Here is a 23,862-nt window from a genome sequence, read left to right as displayed (position 1 = left end):
CCAACCCTAAGGGTGGTAGCCTGGATAGAATGTAAGGAACAGAAAGAGAGCCAGTGTTGCTGTTTGTTGCTTGCTCTTTCTTCATTACTTCACAGCTTTGCTGACTTCTGTCCACTATGAACAGTTTCTCTCTGTGATGCTTCTGCCAAGCCACCCTGCCTTGGAGGCAGCCCACTACAATGAAATCTCTACAAACTGTAAGCTACAATAAAACTTTCCTGCTTTAACTTTGGCAGTTGGGTATTTTGTCTCAGCAATGAGAAAAGTAACTAAGATAGTATGTTGTAACACACTCCCATATTGTTGGTAAAGGGATTCACTTTTACCTTTCCAGAAACAAATCTAGTAAAACAGTCCAAGAACTCTTTATATGATCATATCCTTTAACTTTATAATTTTATTGCTAGAAATTTACCATAAAGAAATAATTCTAAATACCAAAATACACCTAAAATAAAGTCACTGTAATTCACTTGTCAAAATATGGTAGGGTGGCCGGGAGCCGCCATCACTCCAGCACCAGGAAGGTAACCGCTCAGGTGCTCTTGAACCCCTACAACTCCCCCAACCTCCCCCCACCATGCACACTCTCAGACCTCCTGAGTGTGCCAGTCTTTGGACCCACTCTGCAGAGGCAGAGGTGGTCATAAAGGGTATTCTTTTGAGTTCCCAATTTTAAGCATCTTTAAAGAAAGGGTGTGGGAAACCTGCAGGAGAATGGTGTGGAATTCAACCTTTCAGGAGGTCAGGAAACTCAATCTGGCCTTGCAGCCCGAGGTCAGTCTGCATCGTGGGGTTCTGCAATCAGCTAGCTGAGATCAGTGGTCTTCATTCTGTACATGGCTGTGCATGTTGTATATTATGACAGCAGAGATATAGTTTGAAAGAGGCCCTTCAAGTCCTTTTTTTTTCTTTCTTTTCCTCATTCCATTCTGCAAATTCTTTCTTTTTTCTGTCCTCTTTCCCCAACTCAGTCTCTTGCTCCACCATATTATCCCTCATCTCCCTTTCTGTTTCTGCTCCTGCCCTAACTCAGATTTTTCTTTTATCATTTTTTTTTTCTCTTTTCTTTATGTTCTTTTCTTCTATCATTCTACCTCACACAAGGGTCAGTGGTTTCAAGGGAAAGTGAGCCCCTATTGTTAAGGGGATATATTCTTGTCCTTGTACTTCTATTCTGTCTATCCCTTTAGAATTCAACAGTTTCCTGAATATTGTGTGGTCATTCTATGTTCTCTGGCTTCACTTAAAACCTTCTCCAATTCTTTTACTTATCTACTCCTCTCATCCTAGCTCTGTCTGAGCTCCTATCCTAAATGGTAAATATACTGTGTTGAAAAGTTTGTTCACTGCAGACATGTTTTGGACTGCTTCTTGATTTCAATTTAATTCACATGGTTTAAGGGTGATAGACTAGTGACTACCACAAGTGGTCAGTTTCCAAGTTGTGCTTGATGATATCGTGTTGCTGATTGTATCAGTTGGGATAAAGGATTGTGGTTGATTTGATGAGCTGTTTTCTCTGATGTTATGGAGAGTGTCTGTAGGTTGTTAGAAATCCAGAAGCTAGGGCACAACTGTATCAGGAAGATTGGGGTGATAAACCAGGGATTAAACCAAGGACAGCCCAACAACAAAAATAAAAATGAGAAAACACTTAAGCAAGACACAAAGACAGACTTTCAGTTCACCAATGGCAAAGAGTAGGGCAAATGAGGATGAAAAGGCTGATAGTGAACCACAAGGATACCCTGAACTCAAAGCACAGGAAATAACAAAACAGATCAATCAGGCTCTAGAAAAATTCAAAACAGAAATAATTTCCCAAATAACCATAGAGATGGTGAACAAAATGAGAGTCATGATTCCAGGCTCTAGAACAGAAACTGACAAAAAAAATGGATGAGCTCAGGACCACGATAGAAGCCATGAAGGCCCAGCATAAGAGAGAAATGGAAACAATAAACGCCCAAAATAGAAAAGAAATGGAATCCATAAAACAGATTCAAACAGATATCCAGGAGATTAAACACTCCATTGAAAGTGTATGCAACAGAATAAAAGAATGCTAATATAGAATCTCAGATATAGAAGATAAGATTGCAGTCAGTGACCATGAAAAGAGAGGTCTCTTAAAAAAAGTAGGGGATCATAAGAAATCAATCCAACAACTCCTAGATGATGCAAAAAAACAGTAGGGGATCATAAGAAATCAATCCAACAACTCCTAGATGATGCAAAAAAAGAATAATATAAGACTGATAGGAATCCATGAAGAAGCGGGAGAAAATACAAATGACTTAAAAAAGCTGTTCACAGAATTAATGACAAAAAACTTCCCAAATAGAAGGGAAGAATTTAACATTCAAATAAGTGAGGCATATAGGACCCCAACTAGCCACGATAAAAAAAAATCTACACCTACACATATAATAATCAAGATCCCAGAAACCCAAAAGAAGAACAAAATACTACAAACAATAAGAGAAAAGAAACAAATCACACGCAAAGGAAAGCCCATCAGAATCACAGCAGACTTTTCAACACAAACCCTTAGGTCAAGGAGAGCCTGGAGTAAAGGTATTTCAAGGACTAAAAGAGAACAACCTCCAACCTAGGCTGATGTATCCTGCAAAACTCTCTTTCAAAATGGATGGAGAAATAAGATACTTCCACAACAAAGAAAACTTGAGAAACTACATGAATACCAAACCAGCACTACAGGCAATTCTAAACAAGATCCTAGAAAAAGACAATGAAGGTAACAACACAATGAGGCCCAACAGAGCAAATCAAATAGGCAAGGCAAGAAACTAAAAGGAGAAGGTGAAAAAGTAAAGAGTGAACAAAAGGCCAATAACATGACAATAATAAGTCAGTACATATCAGTTATAACCATAAATGTCAATGGCCTCAACTCACCAATCAAGAGAAATAGCCTGGCAGAATGGATTAAGAAGCAAAATCCAACAGTATGTTGTATACAAGAAACACACCAAGTGCAAAAAGAAGCCCACAGACTGAAAGTGAAAGGATGGAAAACAATTCTCCATGCAACAGGAGCCCAGAAAAAAGCAGGGGTAGCAATCTTATTTGCAGACAAAGTAAATATCAAACCAAGACTGATTCTAGCATTATAGATGTAGGACAGTACTATATCATCCCTTTGTGAATGTAAAGTATCTTGCACCTGCTTTATGATACGTAGTCATGACCGTGCTTTATCAGAGCTGTTTTTAATGATGTTACTCTAGAATGTTCTCTTTCCAGATGATGATTAAGACACTAATAAAAAAAAAAATGATGCCAGATACCACATCAGTAACAGAACTTTGTTGTTTTCTGGGTGTTATTCTTTTCTTTGTTTTTTTTTTTTTGTTTGTTTGTTTTTAATAGAGTGTGCTGAATGTCTATAATTTTGTTCAGATGACTGCAGAACGTGGAAAAGCTGCTGCTGCTATTGATGCATAACATCCTGCTATTATTCATCTTTTTTCTTTTTAATTTTTGGAAACTTTAACTGTGCTGTCAACTTTGGAAAAAGTTATCCCAGTTTACTGTGTTGAGTTGGCATTGTACAGAAATTAACAGCCATACTGGTCTAGAAATATTAATTTTTTTTCCATTTGTACAGGGGTAACACACTGTATTAAACATATAAGGTCTTATCTACATGGGTTTGAATACAGAAACTAATAAAATATTCTGTAAATAATGAAAAAAAGAATAAGACTACAAGAGCAAGAAATAATTTAAATATGTTCAGGGACCATTTTCATCTTCAGAATTAAGGATTATTTTAATTTTACATCATTGCCTTTTCTCTTTTACTTTCCCTTTTAGTTTTATAAATTTAGGATTCCCTGTTTTTACTTTTCATACAGAGATTTCTTTAACTGATCATTATAAGGAAGCATAAAGTCACAAATTACAAAGTCATATTTTGCTGAATCCTAGAGTTCTAAATTATTCATTCTACTTACTGTTTTTAGATTAGTTCATCCGAAAATCTCCAGTTTATTGTTGTTGTTTTTTATTTTGTACAAATAAGGCAGAGTTAGAAAAGAAAGGACATATGGAGATACCTCAAAGAGCTGGGACTAGAGGTTCCATCCCAGCCATCCCTCTGCTGGGTATCTTTCCAAAAGAATTAAAAGAATCATACCACAGTGATATATACACACCAATGTTTATAGCGGCACAGTTTGTAATAGCTAAAACTTGGAAACAGCCCATTTGCCCATCTGTTGGAAACTGGATAAAGATGTGGTTTTTCTATAAAATGGAATACTACTCATCCATAAAGAATGAGAAATTCGAGTCATTCATAGGAAAATGGATACATATTGAGGATATACATATTAAGTTAAATAAATAAGCTACATGTGTAAATACTGAATAGTTTCTCTGGTGTGAAAAACTGTAATAGTACATAAGATCCTAATGAGATAATTAATAATGTGAAATAGGAAGAAAAGGGCTAAAGGTGTAGGGAAAGTGGGAAGGGTGGGGAAAAGGTAATAACGGAGAGGAAAAAATATGAGAAAATGAAAAAATGGAAATAAAATGTTTATAAATGGGGAGGGGAGGAGGGGTGAAGGGAGGGCAGGGACAAGGGAAAAAAAATGAGAATCAAGACCTGTCATGTAAAGGTACACGATCCCAATAATGAATGTAACTGTATTGTATACCTAGATTGTACCAATAAACTCAATAAAAAGAAAAAAAAATATGGTAGGGTAATTGAAAACATTTTAAAAGATGACATCAAATGCTTTTAAGACAAAATGCAAATTAAAATTTAAAATAGTACAAGGGAAAAATCAATAAATAAAAGCAAATTAAATTGTAAATAAAGTTCAATCTCTCTGGCCCAAAAGGTCAACATGCTATAGCCCATGCCTTCTAGTCTGCATAGTCTTACTGAAATAGCCCAATAGACCTCTACCTCAGTGATGGTATACTCAACAATATCTTCCTGCTGTCACAGGAATTAAAAAAAAAAAACAAATATGTCACATTCTTGATTTAAACTCTTTCCATTAGCTGTTTGGGATATCACAGTATGCTCCTGATTACTTCCCTACCCATTCCTTCTTCATACTTTATGGTAATATAATTCATAGTGTGTCCAAGTAATACCAAGCTGTTATTCTATACCTCATATATTTGTCCACATTTATACTTTATTTGCTTGGCTAACTTTTCATCAAGCTTTAAATCTTAGCTTCAGCTTCCCAAGGTAGTCTAGGTACCTTCCCTGTGTTCCTATAACAATCCTATCTATATTTCCATCTTGACATTTACCACACAGGTTAGAATCCTATATTTAGGGTCTGTCTCCTCCATTACTGTTATCTAGTTGTAATAAACTAAACATGACAAAACTAGTGAACTCACATAATTAGAACATGTAAAATTAAACAGAAGTAAAGAAATACACTTAAGGAGTACTAAGAGTCTTGCATCATAATGTGGTTCATTTATCAGCCTATACTAAGCCATTAATAAAGCTTTTATTATCGCCCAAATGAAAGACCAGGTAAGTCAAACAGAATGAATGGCATAAACATTCTTGTCAAGTATATTTCTTAATTTCATATAGACTGTAAATGAATTACACTGCCCACCTGTCTATCCCCCTTACTGATTGTTACATAATGATTTACTAAGAATAAGTTGTATGATAAATTTTGCAGCTGTTTGTAAAATAGCAAAAGTTCATGTACTGATAAAATAGAATATACTGCAATAAGCAGTTAAATTATCTTTTAGGTCAGAAAAAAAATCCCAAAGTGCTATTTACTCATTGCTAGTTAAATTGGAGACCTTTTAGTTATGGAACTTTGTAGATATGAAAAAAGATGAGGAAAGACCACATGAGAAAATATAAATCATATATAATGACTATTCATGTAAAAACTATATATATATACTGACAGTAGCTAAATGCAGCCACGGATAGATTTAACTGTTATGGTTTTAGTTAGGGATTAAATGTACAATTTTAAAAGATTACAATATCGTTGATATCCTCATTATGAATATACATTCAAAAAGCAGATTATGCAATTTCTGTGTAACATACTTTCTCAATTTCTAGTATACTCTAAGCTAGGATAATAACAATTTGTAATATATAGCAGTCAAATGTAATTTTAAGGCATTTGATATTGTAAATAAAAAACTACATTGTTATCATCACTCATTTACAGAGTTTTCTCATTAAAGAAAAAACAAATTTTGAGATAATGACCTGTATATCTGAATCAATGCTGACATTACCTGGCATAGCATTTCCACTTATGTCAGCATTCATGACAGCAGTGAAAACAAAGAAAAATAAACATTAAAGGAAGATGCTTAAAAGAAGGGGAGATGTAAAGCAAAGATTTATTCTGCAATGTAATTGATTTTCCTATGGAAGATAAATCTAAGAAAACTAGAGTTGGCTAAAAATCTATTCTGAATGTCATTAATTAGTTTATTTTAATTAAGGAATCTGATTTGTGCAGCAATTCTATATTTTCTGAATATTCAGAGACATATGGGAATCCAATGTCCCATCTCATTTGAAATACCTCAATTGTTTGGGATCTTTGATATCACAAAAAATAGTATTCTATAGTTTCAAATATTATAAATAAGCTGGGCATAGTAGTGCACACTTTTAATCCTCGTACTCAGGGAGCCTGAGGTACAAGGATGTCAAATTCAAGTCCCACTTGGGCATCTTAGCAAGACCCTGTCTCAAAATAGGAATATTTTAATAAAGTGCTTGAGATGTAGCTCAATGGATAGTACCCGCTGGGTTCAATCCCGCAGTAGCATAAAAAAGTAAATACTTCTCAAAAACTGTTAAATAAAAATTTTTCTCAATATTCACTGTCCTCTGAATTAACTATGTGATTTAGAAACTATGGACTGAATAATTTAAATCATTTTTAAGAGCCTTTGATTTTCAAGATGACATTGATCTATTAATCTATATTCTTTACATATCAATTGCTATAAATATTTGTTTAAAAATAGGATAAAGTTTAAATGCTAGTAACTTCCTCATGTACATGGGTCTGGAAATTATAGAGATTAACTCAGGAATTGTTGTATGTGTATAAAAAACATGTTCTAAATTGATGTAAATGAAACTAACAAATTAAAATAGTAACAGCCCACTTTTAAACTCAAACCAACTAACCCAAACTTTCTTACTCTCCTTAGGATTAAGTAATTAGACATTTTATTTTGTATAAAACTCTAGAACAAGCGATTCTTGGAAGAAATCCACCAACAACAGAATGAATGAAAACCTTAATTTTGTAAAGACTTGCCATGATATCAGCAATGATAATACCAAAGGTAAATATTTACAATGGTATACTTATATAACTGGCCTATATGTTTCCAACTTTAAAATATCAAGGTCATAATTTATCTTTAAACACTATTTTCCCACCGTAGCTAATCCACTCAACATACATCTCCCAAAACGTAGTACCTGCTTATAAACCAACCACACATACCTTTGCCTTTACCCATCGTGTTCACTACACTCCTCAATATGCACACAGAACATTTTTCACTTCTGTGACTAACGTTACAAAACTATTTTGTGCTTTTGACTGACTGCTGAAAGTCAGGAAAGAAGCTGTGAGACAGATGCAACTTAGGAAAACTAAACCTAAGGGCAAATTTAGAACAAGCCTAATAGCCCCCCATCCTTAAACTGCACCCTCAAAAAAAACTTTATTTTATTTTATAACACTCTGAAATCTCATAAATTAGTTTACTGGTATCCTTTCTAAGTGTAAAATGTATGTGTTAAATAAATTCTTTACCATTAAGACTTTGTGTAAATTAACTATGTAAGACCTCTTTTCTGCTACACTATCTAAGATCAAAGGCATTACTGGCACTGTATATGCAGTGTAAAAAAAATCAAAGTAGTAAGCAATGGTTAAGGATGAAACACTTGGAGGGAGTGACTAACGTGGAAATCTTGAGATAGCATGGCAGCACACTACGGGAGGAAGAACACTGGCTCTGAACACACCTGGCTTTTAATCTGGTTCCACTACTTGTGATGTGACCTTGAAAAGTAACTTAATCTCTTTGCATTTCACTCAATCTACTTACTGTTAAATAATATTTCCCACAAAATAGTCTTCTATAGGATAGAAAAGTGCAAGTACCTCATATATAACACAGTCTCAAAAAAGAAAACTAACAAAAAAGTTGCCCTCATTTCATGTTCATTACTGAGATCAGAAGGCACCAAACAAATGAAACTAAAGAGAAATTCTTGAAAACTCCTTCTTGAAAATCAAGTTTAATCAAAAAATAAAAAGAAATTGTTTCCTTTTTTCCACCCTACTTTCACTACTTCTTCACCCAAAACTCAAAATTTATACAGTAGTACTAAATATACAACATCACATTGTGAATTGTTAATATTGTGTTAAGGATAAACTAGATCTTCAAAAATTAACTAAGACTCAATCTTTCATTCAATTTCATGTAACAAATATTAACTGAATGACTTCTGTGAATAAGGTGGTTCTTAGGTAAGTGGGAAGAGGCGGAAGTAAAGATGAGTAAGAAAAACTCCTGGGCTTTAAGAAATTAATAGTTTTAAGCTTTCTGATTTCAGACAATTTTACAGCTCTAACCTCTGGAAAACAATCAGTTCCTAAGTTACGGATATTCACACATTCTGTATCACTACGGAAAACACATGAGAAAGGGATGAATCAGAAAATTGATGGCTTTAAGACTACATTTTTACTATTAGTCTATTTTTCATTAATTGTTGAAGTTGTAATGCAAAATATTACCTGCCAAAATTTCGGTGTTTCTTGCAGCTATTGTTTTAACTTTTATTATTCCTGATTCAGCAGCCTGCAAGAATAAAAATAATTAGAAAATAAAACATCATCAACACGAATTATCTAGGGAAAAGCAATGATATATGATATATAAAATTAAAAGCACAAACAGAAACAGTCACTAACATATTTTTATTTTCAAAATATCAGATACTAAGCCCAGTAGTGACACACATTATATATAATAAAATTATTAATTTGATCACTCACATGCAAACTGCATGTTACCTTCTGTGTTAATACCTATCTGTAATACCACAATACTTTATAAATTGAGATGATTAGATAATAAAAATAGTACACACAAAACCTAAGGAAAAAAGATTAGATTTTTCTTCCCCATTTCATATCTCCCCTTCCCTCCATTACAAAAAAATTATACAACACCATAAAAAATAAAAGTGCTGTTTTCTTGAAAATGGGTAACTAAGCACTTTGTTATTGCTCTTTAAACTTCTATCATTTTAGTTTTTATAATGCATCTAAAATACTTTATCATATAGTATTTAGCAGGTAGTAATTGCAAGTCATATAGCATTTTACAAAATACCACCAAATGTCTCTACAATATGGCAGCCATTGGCTATGCATAGCTACTATGCACTCTAATATATGGCCAGTGCAAACTGAGTTGTGCCTTAGGTATAAAATACACACTATATTTTGAGGATTGAGTACATAAAAAAAATAAGGTAGAGAAAGAAAAATGTCAAAGTAGCAATCAGCAGCAAAATATGTTCTCTCCAGGACCTGGGATCAAGTAACCTGGAAAATAACTTGGTGAAGAGAAGAAAAAAAAGTGTATCTCTGGGAACTGATAGGAAAATTAGAAACTACAGAGAAGCTAAAGAAACAGTACAATGCAGAGCAAAGAATGAAGCACTCTGGAAGCTCACCTTAGCTCTGGAGAAGGGAACCTGTCTCAACAAACACAAGGTAAGCCACTAGGGTTGGAGGTCCAGGGAGCAACAGACTGGACTAGCAGCACTAGTGCCAAGAAAAGCCCGTGAACATTGTAAAAAGCAAAAACAGTATGAGGTTTTGAAAGGGACTTCTTCCACAGGAAGGCTAGTTGGAGAAGTCAAGTGCAGAACCCAAAATATTACGAGAGTGTTTAATCAGGCACCACCTCAGAAAGGAGTCTTAAAACTGAGCTACAAAGCTACAAAATACCCCCACTTTAGGGTTCCCTATATTATCCTCCCACAGTGACTGAAAGAGTGACTCTTCCACAGGAGAGAGACAAAAGAGAGGTTAAGAAGTTTAACCTCAGGCCAAGAAAGACAGCAGCTCTACCCACTGTGGTAAGAAGCCAGGCCCAGTGTATGTGGCTTTCATTGGCAGATGTTTAAAAGAACTGGAATTAAATACAGGGGTCTGCTTCAACCCTCTCTCTGCTGTCTACATCAAGCACAAATCAGAGGTCTAATTGCTTTCTCCATCTTCCAAAGCAAGCAAGGGTACAACTCAGCTTGGATGCCTGGGATGAACTGATACAGGGGCCTCTGGAGCACTTCACAAACCCATAAGCCACAAACTTAAGCAGAGAAAACCATGAGTTGCTGAATTACAAAACTACATACAGGGGAAAGAATCCACGCATTCAAAAATATAGAAGAATTTTTTCCTCTTTAATTTCATTTACTCCTTAATAGGATCCATTAGCACAATTTTTTCTCTTCTCATTTTTCATAATTTTTCAAATTTTTTCATTTTCCCATTCTCTATCTACCCTCTGTACTTTTATTAGTATAACCATTAAGCTTTATTAATCTTTAGATAGCTAACTATGCTGTTACTCTTGAAGTTTTTTTCTATTGTTAGTAGAGATATAGTTGTTAGATTTAGTAGATATATGTCAATATTTGGTTTATCTTAGTGTTTATAACATAATTATAGATATCTTTTCTATGATTAAGAATAATATGACTGGTTTTTATAATAAGGTAATATTCAGTTTTTTTCATATTGTTATGATTGTTGATTTAGATTCTATTGCCAGGGTGGTGGCACAGACTTTCTTTATATGCTGATATCAAAATTGTCTATGTGTCATAAACAATACTGTGATTTATTCCTGGGAATGGGGTATGGGGCAGATTATGATGAATCCTATACTTTAATTTATACTAAATTAATGGAGATGGTCAGATCTTGGGAGAGACACAAAAGCCAACAGTTAGCCACAGAGTACATCACTGAAAAAGCAGACACTAACTAAAGAGACCTCCATACTAACAACAAAATCTTTCTACTATAAGCGCCCACAAACTTTAGCGCACAAAGGAAACAAACACACCTAAATAAATAAATAAATTAGAAACGTGAGAAGACAACAAAATGCTTCCCAAAATTCCCCGTGCCAATACCTGGATCAGCAAGGGGAGGAATCAAAAACCACAGGCTTGGGCTGGGTACTTAGCTCACTAGTACTGTGCCTGCCTTGCAAGCACAAGGTCCTGAATTTGATCCCCAATACCGAAAAAAAAAAAAAAAAGCCACAGACTTAAATTACTCGAAATGATGAGTTTAAAAAACAGATCAATACATTTTTCAAACAAAGAAGTAAAAGCAGCAAATAGATATATGAAAAAATGTTCAACATCACTGGTCACTTGAAATATGCAGATGAAAACAACATAGATTCTACCACACCCCAGAAAGAATGGCTGCTACCAAGAAATTAACCAATAACATATGTTGGTGGGGTTCTGGGGAGAAAGGAACCCTTCTTCATTGTTGGTGGGAGTGCAGACTGGTGCAACTACTGTGGAAATCAAAATAGACATACCTTAAACAACTAGGATTAGAAGTCCCATTTGACCCAGCCTTCCCTCTGCTGGATATCTTTCCAAAAGGATTAAAAGAATCAAACCACAGTGATATAAGCACACTCGTGTTTATAGCAACACAGTTTGTAATAGCTAAAACTTGGAAACAGCCCAATTGCCCATCAGTAGGAGACTGGATAAAGAAGATGTGGTTTTTCTATAAAATGGAGTACTACTTAGCCATAAAGAATGAGAAACTAGAGTCATTCATAGGAAAATGGATGCATATTGAGGCCTTACTCTTAAGTGAAATAAATAAGACACATATACAAATACTGAATAGTTTCTGTGGTGTGAAAAACTAAAAGTGTAAATAAGATCCAAATTCTCTGACAATGTGAAACAGGAAGAAAAGGTTTAAGGTGTAGGAATATAATTGGGAGTGTGAAATAAGAAGAAAATTGCTAAAGGGGAAGTAGGAAGGGGAGGGGAGAGGAAATAAGGGAATGAAAGAAGAGTTAAATTGATGGCTTCATCCTTATCAAGAATGCCTAGTAACTTAAGAGTTTATTGGATGCATATTGAGGCTATTCTCGTAAGTGAAATAAAAAGGACATGCTTGAGTAAATACTGAATAGTTTCTGTGGTTTAAAAAAATTAAAACTACAATGAGATATTACCTCAGAGTAATGAGGTTGCATTGGTGAGAACTCTTACTCACTCATGAGGGTACAAAGGAGTTCAATCCCTGTGCAAAACAGTATGGAGGTTCCTGAAAAACTTAAAAATAGAAGTAGCATATGATTCAACAATTGCCAGCTGGGCATGGTGATCCATGCCTATAATCCCAGAACTTGGGAGGCTGAGGCCTAGGTATTGTTAGTTCCAGGTCATACTGGGCTACATAGTGAGTTCAAGGCCAGCCTGAACTACACAGTGAGACCCTGTCTCAAAATAAAACAACCCCCCACCCCTGCTCAAAACAAAAGTGCTACTTCAGAGTATTTATCTCAAAGAATACAAATTGGGATACCAACAAATATTACTCTTCTATTCAATATAGCAATATTCCCAATATCCAAGAACTGGAAACAACCTAAATACCCATAAACAGATGTGTGGATAAAGAAAATGTGGTACACAATTCATAATAGTTAAATCTTGAAGTGGCTTACATGTCTGTCCATCAACAGATAAATGGATAAAGAAAATATGGTATTGGGCCAGGGATTTAGCTCAGTGGTGCCGCCACCTGCCTCACAAGTGCAAAGTCCTGAGTTCAATCCCCAGTACAAAAAAAAAGAAAAAGAAAGAAAGAAAGAAAATATGGTATTTATATACAATGGAGTACTATTCTGCTATAAAGATGTATAAATGAGTCATCTGTAGAAAAATGGAAGGGGAAAAGAAAGAAGGAAATGGAATTAATAGGAGAAAAAAGAAAAAAATGGAAACAAAGTCATTGTGGAGGAGTTGAAAGGGCAGGGAAATGGGAAAAAATAAGAATCAAGATGGATTATGTAAAGGTGCAAATTTCCAATGACGAATGTCATTATACTGTATACTTTAAACGTACCAAGAAAATTAAAAAAAAAAATTTTTTGTAGCAGGGATAAAACTTGGGTCTTTGTGATTGCAAGGCAGGTGGCAGAACCACTGAGCTAAATCCCTGGCCCAAGAAAATTAATTTTAAAAATGAAAAAAAAAAAAAGAAAAATGGACGCACCCCAAGACCATATGGTAAGTAAAATAGTCAAACTTACATACTGTATGGTTTCTCTTATATAAGAAACTGAAAGCATAAATAAAAGAGCAAAATAAAAGATAAAAGGAAAGAGAGATTTTTACAAATGGGAAGGGAACCAAGAGATGGAGGTAGGGGAGAAGGTTGGGAGGGGGAAAGGAAGTAAAAAGAATCAAGATTGCTATGTGCTGCACATACCAATGACGAATGAAACCATTACGCTAGCATGCACTAATAAAAATTAAAATTTAAAGGAAAAAAGAAGAATGTGTTCTCTAAATATCTTTATTAACTACATGGTAAAATAATATTTTGGACATAATGAGTTTAATAGTGTTTCTTTTTTACTTTTTAAATGCAATTACATGTATGTATTGTATTTGTGACCTATATTTCTAGTAGACAGGGCTGACACATAATATTGATATATTATTTCTATCATAGAAACTAAACAATTTTTAACTATCTAAAATCATGATTATTTAATACTATATATTGGTCTATGTCTTAAAAATAATGCTCATAAGAAATTGTATGTCCAAATGTTCCTATTAATTTGCTAGCTATTCATTTATATTGTTATTTCTTCTGCATGTTATGGAAAAGTGATGCCAGTCTCTATCAGTTTAAAAATAGTAATAAGGGGAGAACACAGGGTTTTGTGATACAGGGTTCTGAATGCATAAAATGACACATTGTATACTATAGCACATATAGTAGACATTTATCATTTCGTTGCCTCCAAGCATGTTAACACTCTTGCTTATGTCTGAAGAAGTCTCTACTTCATGTGTTTGATAAAAGAGTCTATTTTCCACTAATGAAATTTAAAATGCCAGATACTTGATTTCTCAAATGTTTTAGTAGCCTATGCTACACCCAACAGGAATTTTGAATAAGGAAGGTAGTGACACAGAAAAGCAGCTATAAGGGACAATTCTTTCTGATGCCAGCAACAGTGAGGGCAGTATCTAGTTACAGATGGTAGGAGAAATAGAGGCAGCCCACAATGACCAACTCGACCAGAAGTATAATCCATGGCTTCCTACCACTATTCAGCAGATACTGGGCTCACCGCATGAGTTTTCATAAAATTCCAGTACCCCTTATTTGTATTCATTCACTTACTTATTCATGTATTTATTTATATAAAGAAGGGTCTAGCTATGGAGTCCAGGTTGATTTTTTTTTTTTTTAGTTTAAATTGAATTTATTGGTACATTCTAGGTAGACAGTACAGTTACATTCATTACTGGGATCTTGTACCTTTACATGCCAGGTCTTGGTTCTCATTTTTTCCCCTTTTCCCCACCCTCCCTTCACCCCCTCCTCCCCTTCCCACCTTCAAACACTTTAATTCCATTTTAATATTTTCTCATATTTTTTTCCTTTTCCCTTATTCCCCTTTCCCTATCTTTCTCACTGTCCCTACACCTTTGTTCATTTGTTTCCTATTTCATGTTGCTAATTGTCCCATTAGGACCTTGAGTACTATTTTAGTTTTTCACACCAGAGAAACTATTCGGTATTTCCATATGTGTGACTTATTTATTTCACTTAGGAGTATATCCTCAAAATGTACCCATTTACCTATGAATGAATCTACTTTCTCATTCTTTATGGCTGAGTAGTATTCCATTTTATAAAAAACCACATCTTCTTTATCCAGTTTCCAACTGATGGGCAGATGGGCTGTTTCCAAGTTTTAGCTATTACAAACTGTGCTGCTATAAACATGGGTGTGCATATATCTCTGTGCTATGATTCTTTTCTTTTGGAAAGATACCCAAAAGAGGGATGGCTGGGTCAAATGGAACCTCTAATCCTAGTTCTTTGAGGTAACTCCATATTGACTTCAATAGTGGTTGCATCAGTCTGCACTCCCACTCACAATGGAGAAGGGTTCCTTTCTTCCTACAACCACGCCAACATTTGTTGTTGTGTGATTTCTTGATAGCAGCCATTATTTGTGAGGTGAGGTGGAATCTCAATGTTGTTTTCATCTGCATCTCTTGAATGACCAGTGATGTGGAACATTTTTTTCATGTGGTTCTTGTCCTTGACTTTGTTAATATAGTGTATTATATTTATTGATTTATGTATGTTGAACCATCCTTGCATCCCTGGAATAAATCCTACTTGGTCAGGATGTATGACCTTCTTGATGATCCTCTGTATTCTGTTTGCTAGTATCTTATTGAGGATTTTTACATCTATAATCATTAAGGAGATTGGCCTGTAGTTCTGTTTTTTAGTTACATCTTTCCCAGGTTTGGGAATCAAAGTGATATTTGCTTCCAGGAATCAATTTGGAAGTATTGCTTCTCTTTCAATTTCATTGAAAAGTCTGAAGAGTAATGGCAGTAGATCTTCTCTAAATGTCTTGTAAAATTCAGCAGTGAATCCATAAGGACCTGGGCTTTTCTTTGTTGGTAAGTTTTTAATTACATTTTCAATTTTCTCTGATTGTGATTGGGGTGTTTAAAATGTTTTTATCTTCTTCGATCAACTTTGGTAATTCATAAGTATCTAGAAATCTGTCCATTTCTTCTGTGTTTTCTGTTTTATTAGAGTACAGGTTCTCATAGTATGTATTAATGATCCTTTGGATTTCTGTGGGATCTGTTCTGACTTCGCCTTTTTTATTCCTGATTGCTTTAATCTGAGCCTTTTCTTTCCTTTTTTTTGATAAGGTTTGCTAAGGGTTTATCAATTTTATTTATTCTTTCAAAAAACCAACTCTTCAATTCATTTATTTTTTGTATCATTTTTCTTAGTTTCCATTGCATTGATTTCTGTTCTAATCTTTATAATTTCCTCTCTTGTTTGAGCTTTGGGTTTTTCTTGCTCTTGTTTTTCTAGGAGTCTAAGAGTCATTGTTAGGTTATTTATTTGAGCTTGCTCTGTTTTCCTAATGTGGGCATTCAGTGCTATGAATTTTCCACGTAGAACTGCTTTCATCGTGTCCCATACATTCCTGTATGTTGTATTGGCATTTTTGTTTATTTGAAAAACTGTCCGATTTCTTCTTTAATTTCCTCTGTGATCCACTGATTGTTCAGGAGAGTGTTGTTCAATTTCCATGTGTTTGTGAAGTTCCTACAGTTTCTTATGCTATTGATCTCCAGCTTTACTGCACTGTGATCTGATAATATACAGGGAATAACTTCATTTCTTTTGCATTTATTCAAACCTGTTTTGTGAGCTAGTATGTGATCTATCTTGGAGAATGACCCATGTGCAGCTGAAAAGAATGTATATTCTGTTTTTGTGGTGTGGAACACTCTATAGTTGTCTAATAAGTCCATACGTTTAGAGCTTGGTTCAGTTCTAGTATGTCATTGTTGATTTTTTTCCTAGACGATCTATTTGTGATAGTGGGGTATTCACAACCCCCACTACAATTGTACTAGTGGTTATTTGGTTTTTCATGTTACTTAATATTTGTTTAATATAGTTGGGGGCATTTATATTTGGTGCATATATGTTTATGATTGGCATTTTTTCCTCTTGGATTGTTCTCTTTACAAGGATGTAGTGGCCTTCTTTGTCTCTCTTAATCAGTTTTGGTTTGAAGTTTGCTTTGTCTGCGAATAAGATTGACACCCCTGCTTTTTTCTGGGCTCCTGTTGCATGGAGAATTGTTTTCCATCCTTTCACTTTCAGTCTATGGGCTTCTTTTTGCACTTGGTGTGTTTCTTGTATACAACATACTGTTGGATTTTGCTTCTTAATCCATTCTGCCAATCTATTTTTCTTGATTGGTGAATTGAGGCCACTAACATTGATAGTTATAACTGATATGTACTGACTTATTATTGTCATGTTATTCGCCTTTTGTTCACGCTTTACTTTTTCACCTTCTCCTTTTAGTTTCTTGCCTTGCCTATTTGATTTGCTGTACTGGGCCTCCTGGTGGTGTGATCTTCGTTGTCTTTTTCTAGGATATTGTTTAAAATTCTTTGTAGTGCTGAATTAGTACTCATGAAGTTTCTCAAGTGTTCGCTGTCATGGAAGTATCTTATTTCTCCGTCCATTTTGAAAGAGAGTTTTACAGGATACATCAGTCTTGGTTGCAGGTTGTTTTCTTTTAGGACTTGAACTATCTCACTCCAGGCTCTCCTTGACCTGAGGGTTTGTGTTGAAAAGTCTGCTGTGATTCTGATGGGCTTTCCTTCACATGTGATTTGTTTCTTTTTTCTCTTACTGCTTGTAGTATTTTGTTCTTCTTTTAGGTTTCTGGGATCTTGATTATTATGTATCTAGGTATAGATTTTTTTTTTTAATTGTGGCTAGATGATGTCCTATATGCCTCGCTTATCTGTATGTCTAATTCTTCCCCTCTGTTTGGGAAGTTTTCTGTCATTAATTCTTTGAACAGCTTTTTTAAGTCATTTGCATTTTCTCCTGGTACTTCATAGATTCCTATCAGTCTTGTTATTCTTCTTTGCATCATCTAGGAGTTGCTGGATTGATTTCTCATGATCCCCTACTGTTTTTAAGAGACCTCTCCTTTCATGGTCACTGCTATCCTATCTTCTATATCTGAGATTCTATCTTTGCAATCTTTTATTCTGTTGCATACACTTTCAATAGAGTTTTTAATCTCCTGGATATCTGTTTGAATCTGTTTAATGGATTTCATTTCTTTCCTATGTTGGGTATTCATTGTTTCCATTTCTTTCTTATTATGGGCTTTCATGGTTTCTATTATGTTCCTAAGCTCATCTATTTTTTTGTCAGTTTCTGTTCTGGAGTCTCGAATCATGTCTTTCATTTTGCTCACCATCTCTACGGTTATCTGGGAAATAATTAATATTTTGAATTTTTCTAGAGCTTGACTGATCAGTTTTTTTACTTCCTGTGCTGTGAGTTCTGAGTGTCCTGGAGGTTCACTATCTGATTTTTCATCCTCCTTTGCCCTATTGTTTGCCATTGGTGGACTAGAAGTCTGTTTTTGTGGCTTGCTTAAGTGTTTTCTCATCTTTATTTTTGCTGTTGGGTTGCCCTTGATTCAATCTCTGGGTCATTAAATCTTCCTCATATCATTGCGTCCCAGTCTTTGATTCTCTAATGACTTGCAGACATTCTCATTTTCATAATTGAGAAAACAACTCATCAAATCAATCCCTATCCTTTATCCCTATCAATACAATCAGGAACATAACAGGATCAATCACCACCCTATATAGCCCGCCATGCCTCTGCAGAGTGCATCCAAGGACTGGCTCAATCAGAGGATCTAATAGCCGGCAGGGGTGGGGGGGGATGGTGCTCAGCCCTCCTGGTGCTGTGTCAGAGCCAATCAGTGGTGCCCGCAGGAAACAGCGCAGCTCCAGAGGAGGCCCATAGTTTGGGCTGGGCCGCACAGCAGAAGTGGCTCTGAGTCCAAACCGGAGCTATGATACAAAACTCACCCACCTGGCGCTGTGTCAGAGCCAATCAGTGGCACCCACAGGAAACAGCGCAGTTCCAGAGGAGGCCCGTAGTTCGGGCTGGGCCACACAGCACAAGTGGCTCTGAGTCCATGCCGGGAGTCCAGGTTGATCTTGAATCTACTATGTAGTTCATCCAGGCTGGACTCAAACTTGTAATCATCGTGCTTCAGCCTCCCAAGTCCTCAATTACAGGCATGCATTACAGGAATGCACTACAACCAGCATTCATGTACATTTTCTAAGGCTGGCTCCATTTAGAATTGGTTTTGCCAATTCAAGGAACCTCTCAATGTCCTATGAGTAAATTTTATTTGTATTTCAATCAGCCATGGGCCAGGGATTTAGCTCAGTGGTTCCACCGCCTGCCTTTCAAGCGCAAGGACCAGAGTTCAATCCCCGCTGCCCCCCCCCAAAAATCAATCAGCCAGAATCAGATTTCATTGCTCACAACTAAGAATTATAATACATTCACTAGGACTTATTTCTGAAACTATGAAAAATGGAAATTATTTCAAATTAACGGGGCTACTTTACTGTGGAAATCACCAAATTTTCCAGGAAATTATTGATTTTCTGATTACTTGAGGCAGTGCCTATTAAAGACATGAAAAGCTCAGCTTGATGTTTGGGCTGCAAAATATTCCATTTAAATCCAAATGACTTCCAGAAGAAGCCATCACCAATATGTAAAACAAAATCTTCAGGTGATTCTAATATGCAGTGAAATTTAGGAAATTATTGCAAGCAAAAGGTAACAGATTTCAGATGGTAGTGACTAAAGTGATAAGAAGAAGTCTGATTCTGAATAAGCCTTGAAAATGTACAAACCATAGCATATTTAAAGAACACAAAAATACTGTAATTATCATCTATATGGTGTAACATACATCCAATCTCAAACTCCAGTAAATTTCTTACTGGGGTAACCAAAATTAATCTGTGCTAAATGACATTTATTTCACTGTCATTTGCAAAAGTTTAATTTCTCTCCCTTGTCACTATGCTCTATACACCTTGATAATGTTCAAATTCAGTATTTCATTTTGCTTCAGTGTCAACACAGATTGATCAAAATGAACCAGCATAAATACCAATGTCATTTGTCCAGACTTCCTAAATTTTAATCTGTCAAATTCACTACTGGGACAGACTCTGTGTATACGGCCTCTCCCCCATCACCAATTCCCCTTCCAGGGCTCACTATAGGTAAGAGTACTTCCTATCATAGGCAGAGAGAGGATAAACACAAAAACTGGCATTCATGAGACTGCCCGTAGAGTTCCACTATGGATCACATACATAGACAGGGACAGAGGGGAGGGAGTGAGACTGATAAAAGACTGATATCTTTTCTACAAAGTCCAGAAAAATCTGAGTTAGCAGGAAATCATGAACAGTCACACTCAGAGTGAAAGACTCCCTAAACCAAACCCAAGGAGTGTGCCAGATGCTACTTGCTGGCTGGAAAAGGGAATTCTTGAGACAGGGTCATTTTGGGATTTGAATCAAAGGAAAAGATGGGACAGGAAATTGCTGGTAACAAAATACTGGGAAAATATCTGAAGTGAGAATATGGAAGTTTGTCTAGCCCAAAGGGAAGGAGGAGTCACAGGACCCTGGCAAAAGGTGAAACAGAGCTCGGTAGTGGAAAAATTATTTCATATCTTTTCTCTTTTAAATAATTTGAGGTGGACGGATCACAGAACAGAAATAAAAGACTGTAGTTAGCCATGCATACAGCACAGCCTGCATTAAGGACACAGACTCAAAGAAATTGATACCCCTCACCACAAACAAGGGAAATTGGTATGGCTTCATGCAAAGAGACTTCAACTAAGGCAAGAAAGGAACTGTGTGGACACTTAGGCTCTATGTCATAGCAGTAAAGTGAGAATGGCATGTACACTCTTACCTGAATTCCTCTCATATTTTTGTTACTATTCATTCATTCACTGCTTTGATGCAGCTATTTTTTCTCCCTACTCCTTTTCTTTAACTCTAGCTTCTGTATCAATATAAATTTCTTCTCTCATACTCTTCAAACTTTTCTTTCCTATATTCTGCTCCCTCAGTGTTTCTTGTCTTCTCTATTAACCTTCTGTCCCCTCTGTTCTATTATTTTTGCTCTTCTTTGTTTTATCCAGCCCTTTGTATTCACACACCTCTTCTCCATTTTACAAGTACACCAATATATCAACAGTTTCTGAAATACAGCTTTCCTCAAGGAACATGAACAAACCAATGCTCCAAAAATAGCCAAGAATATATTAGAATGAACCCAACAAAGCCATAAATTCAAATGAAATGACATCAAACAAGGTAAATGGATAGAGAAAGCGAGCAAGATGGGGGGGATATGAGTCATCAAAAGACCACAATGACAGGAACAAATCAATAATATCTCTCAGTGTTAATGGCCTCAACACCCCAATGAAAAGATATAGGCTGGTGGACTGAATCAAAAAACATTATGCTACCATCTTTTGTATTCAAGAAACTCATTTAATTAAAAAAGACACAGACTAAAAGTCAAAGGATGGAAAACAATATTTCATGCATCAAGCCACCAGGAGAAGCAATATTACTCTCAAAGTAAAGTTTAAGCTAAAACTGAGCAGAAGAGGCAAAAAGGGTCATTATGTGGCAATTAAGAGAACTATTCAACAGGATAACACTTATAAATTTATATGCACCAAATACTGAAGCACCTAACTTCACAAAATAAATACTGCTGGATATAAAAAAAATCAAAAACCAAAACAATTATAGTAGGTGACTTCAATATCCCAATTTCACAAAGACACAGATAAACTAAACAAAAAAAAAATCAGAAATATCAAAGAACTATCACAGGAAACTACACCTTTGAACAAATGGACTTAATACCAGCAGGTATTTACACTGTCCTCCCTTACTATAACAAAAATCCTCAATAAGATACTGGCAAATAGAATGCGAAAAATCATCAAAAGGATCATATATAATGACCTATCAAGGTTTCTTCCCAGGGCTGCAAAGGATAGTTGAACATATGCAAATCAATAAATGTAATAAATCATATAAACAGAGAAGCAGGAACAAAAGACAAATAGTCACATCAACAGATGCAGAAAAAATATTTGACAAAATCCAACATTCATATTTGCTAAAAAAATAAAATAAAGAAAATAGGTATAGAGGACCTTACCTAAATCTGACAAAAGCCATTTTTGACAAACCAATGACCAACTTCATATTAAATGGCAAGAAACTGAAAGTTTTCCCTTTAAAATCAGGAACAAGACAAGGATGTCCGCTATCACCAATCCTGTTCAATATATTCCCAAAACACTGGCCAGAGCAATCAGGCAAGAAAAAGAAATAAAAGGGATACATAAAGCAAAGGAAGAAGTCAAATTATCATTATTTGTAGATGACATGATCCTCTGCATAGAAGTCCAACCATATATCACCAAGAAATTCTCAGAATTAATAACCAAATACAGCAGCATAGCAGGATACAAAATCAACACAAAAAAATTATTAGCATTCCTGGATACCAATAATGAACTTACTGAGAAAGATTAGGAAAACAATACTATTCATAATAGCATCCAAAAAAATTAAATACTTAGGATTAACCTAAACACGGAAGTGAAAGACCTTTACAATGAAAACTACCATACTTTGAAAAAAGGACATTGAAGACAACATCAGAAGAAAGATAACCCTGGGTAGGCAGAACCAATACTGTCAAAATGGCCATATTTCCCCAACTGATATACACAGTTAACACAATTCCAATCCCAATCAAAACTGTCACAAAACTACAGAAAACAATCCTAAAATTCATATGGAACCAGAAGAGGCTGAGAGTAGCCAAAAGCAATCTTGGAAAATAAGAGGAAAGCAGAGGCATCATAATGCCTAACTTCAAGTTATACTAGAAGACTACTGTGATTAAAAACAGCATGGGAAGTGATAACCCACTTAGGACTCCACTTGTCTTTCCGGAAATATTCCTATGCCCCCCCACCAAAAAAACCTTTCCCACTCTTAAAAAAAAAAAAAAACAGCATGGGAGTGGCACAAAGACAGACATGTAAATCAATGGAATAGAAGATGCAGAAACAACCACAAAGACATTCAGCTACCTGATCTTTGACAAAGGGGCCAAAACCATACGTTGGAAGAAATATAGTCTCTTTAGCAAATGGTGCTGGGAGAACTGGCTGTCCATAAGCAGATTGAATCTGAACCTATTTCACTTACCATATACTAAATAAAAATCAAAATAGATCAGAGGTATAAATATTAAAACAGAGATACTTAACCTGACAGATAAAACAGGTAAAACTCTTGAAGACAGGTTCAGGCAAAGACTTTTTGAAGAGAACTGCAACTGCACAAGACATAACAGTGACAATCAACAAATTAAATCATACCTTCTTAAAAACCTTCTGTACAACAAAGCAAACAAACAGAGTGAAGAGAATCCTACAGAATGGGAAATAATTTTTGCCACCTACACCTTGAGCAGAGAACTAATATCATAAAGAACTCAAAAAATTTAGACCCCTCTGAAATAGAAGACCCAATGATAAACTGCGCAACAGAAATGAATAAGACTTCTCAGTGTTCTCAGAAATATAAAAGATCAATAAACACATTAAAAAATGTTCAACTTTAGTCATTAAAGAAATGCAAATTAAAACAACCCTGAAATTTCATCTTACTCCAGAAATAATGGCAAGCATCAAGAAATCCAGAAATAAAAAATGCAGGTGAGGATGCAGTGAAAAAGGAACCCTTCTTTGAGTACTGTGGATAGGAATGTAAAATAGTATAACCATTAGGAAATCAATATGGTGTGTTTTCAGAAAACTAAAAATAGAACTGCCATTCAATCCAGCTATTCCCCTTTTAAGTATCTTCCCGAGAGCTAAAGATATCTTATTGAGCAATACATGCATACCAATGTTTACAGCAGCACAATTCATTATACTGTACATAAAATTTTTTTTTTTTTTTTTTTGGTTTTTTTT

At 35.3% G+C, this 23,862-nt stretch overlaps 1 protein-coding gene across 5 annotated transcripts in view; it reads right to left on the bottom strand.

Annotated features, from left to right (window-relative positions):
* The window catches only part of Mon2 (MON2 homolog, regulator of endosome-to-Golgi trafficking), a 114,126-nt gene that overhangs the window by 75,304 nt on the left and 14,960 nt on the right, over window positions 1-23,862 (bottom strand). For 4 of the 5 annotated variants that reach the window (XM_010644534.3, XM_010644536.3, XM_010644535.3 and 1 more), the window contains exon 2: window positions 8,835-8,898. In XM_010644534.3, the coding sequence (XP_010642836.1) occupies window positions 8,835-8,898 (64 nt within the window). Of the gene's footprint in view, window positions 1-6,256; window positions 6,384-8,834; window positions 8,899-23,862 lie in introns of those variants that run through there. The other variant, XM_019210767.2, reaches the window with a different exon arrangement.

Source organism: Fukomys damarensis, unplaced genomic scaffold (genome assembly GCF_012274545.1).
Source record: "Fukomys damarensis isolate Sample0158 unplaced genomic scaffold, DMR_v1.0_HiC HiC_scaffold_15, whole genome shotgun sequence".
NCBI classification, from domain to species: Eukaryota; Metazoa; Chordata; class Mammalia; order Rodentia; family Bathyergidae; genus Fukomys; species Fukomys damarensis.
Note: the sequence above shows the minus strand (reverse complement) of the source record. Positions and strands in the feature narration are given on the sequence as shown.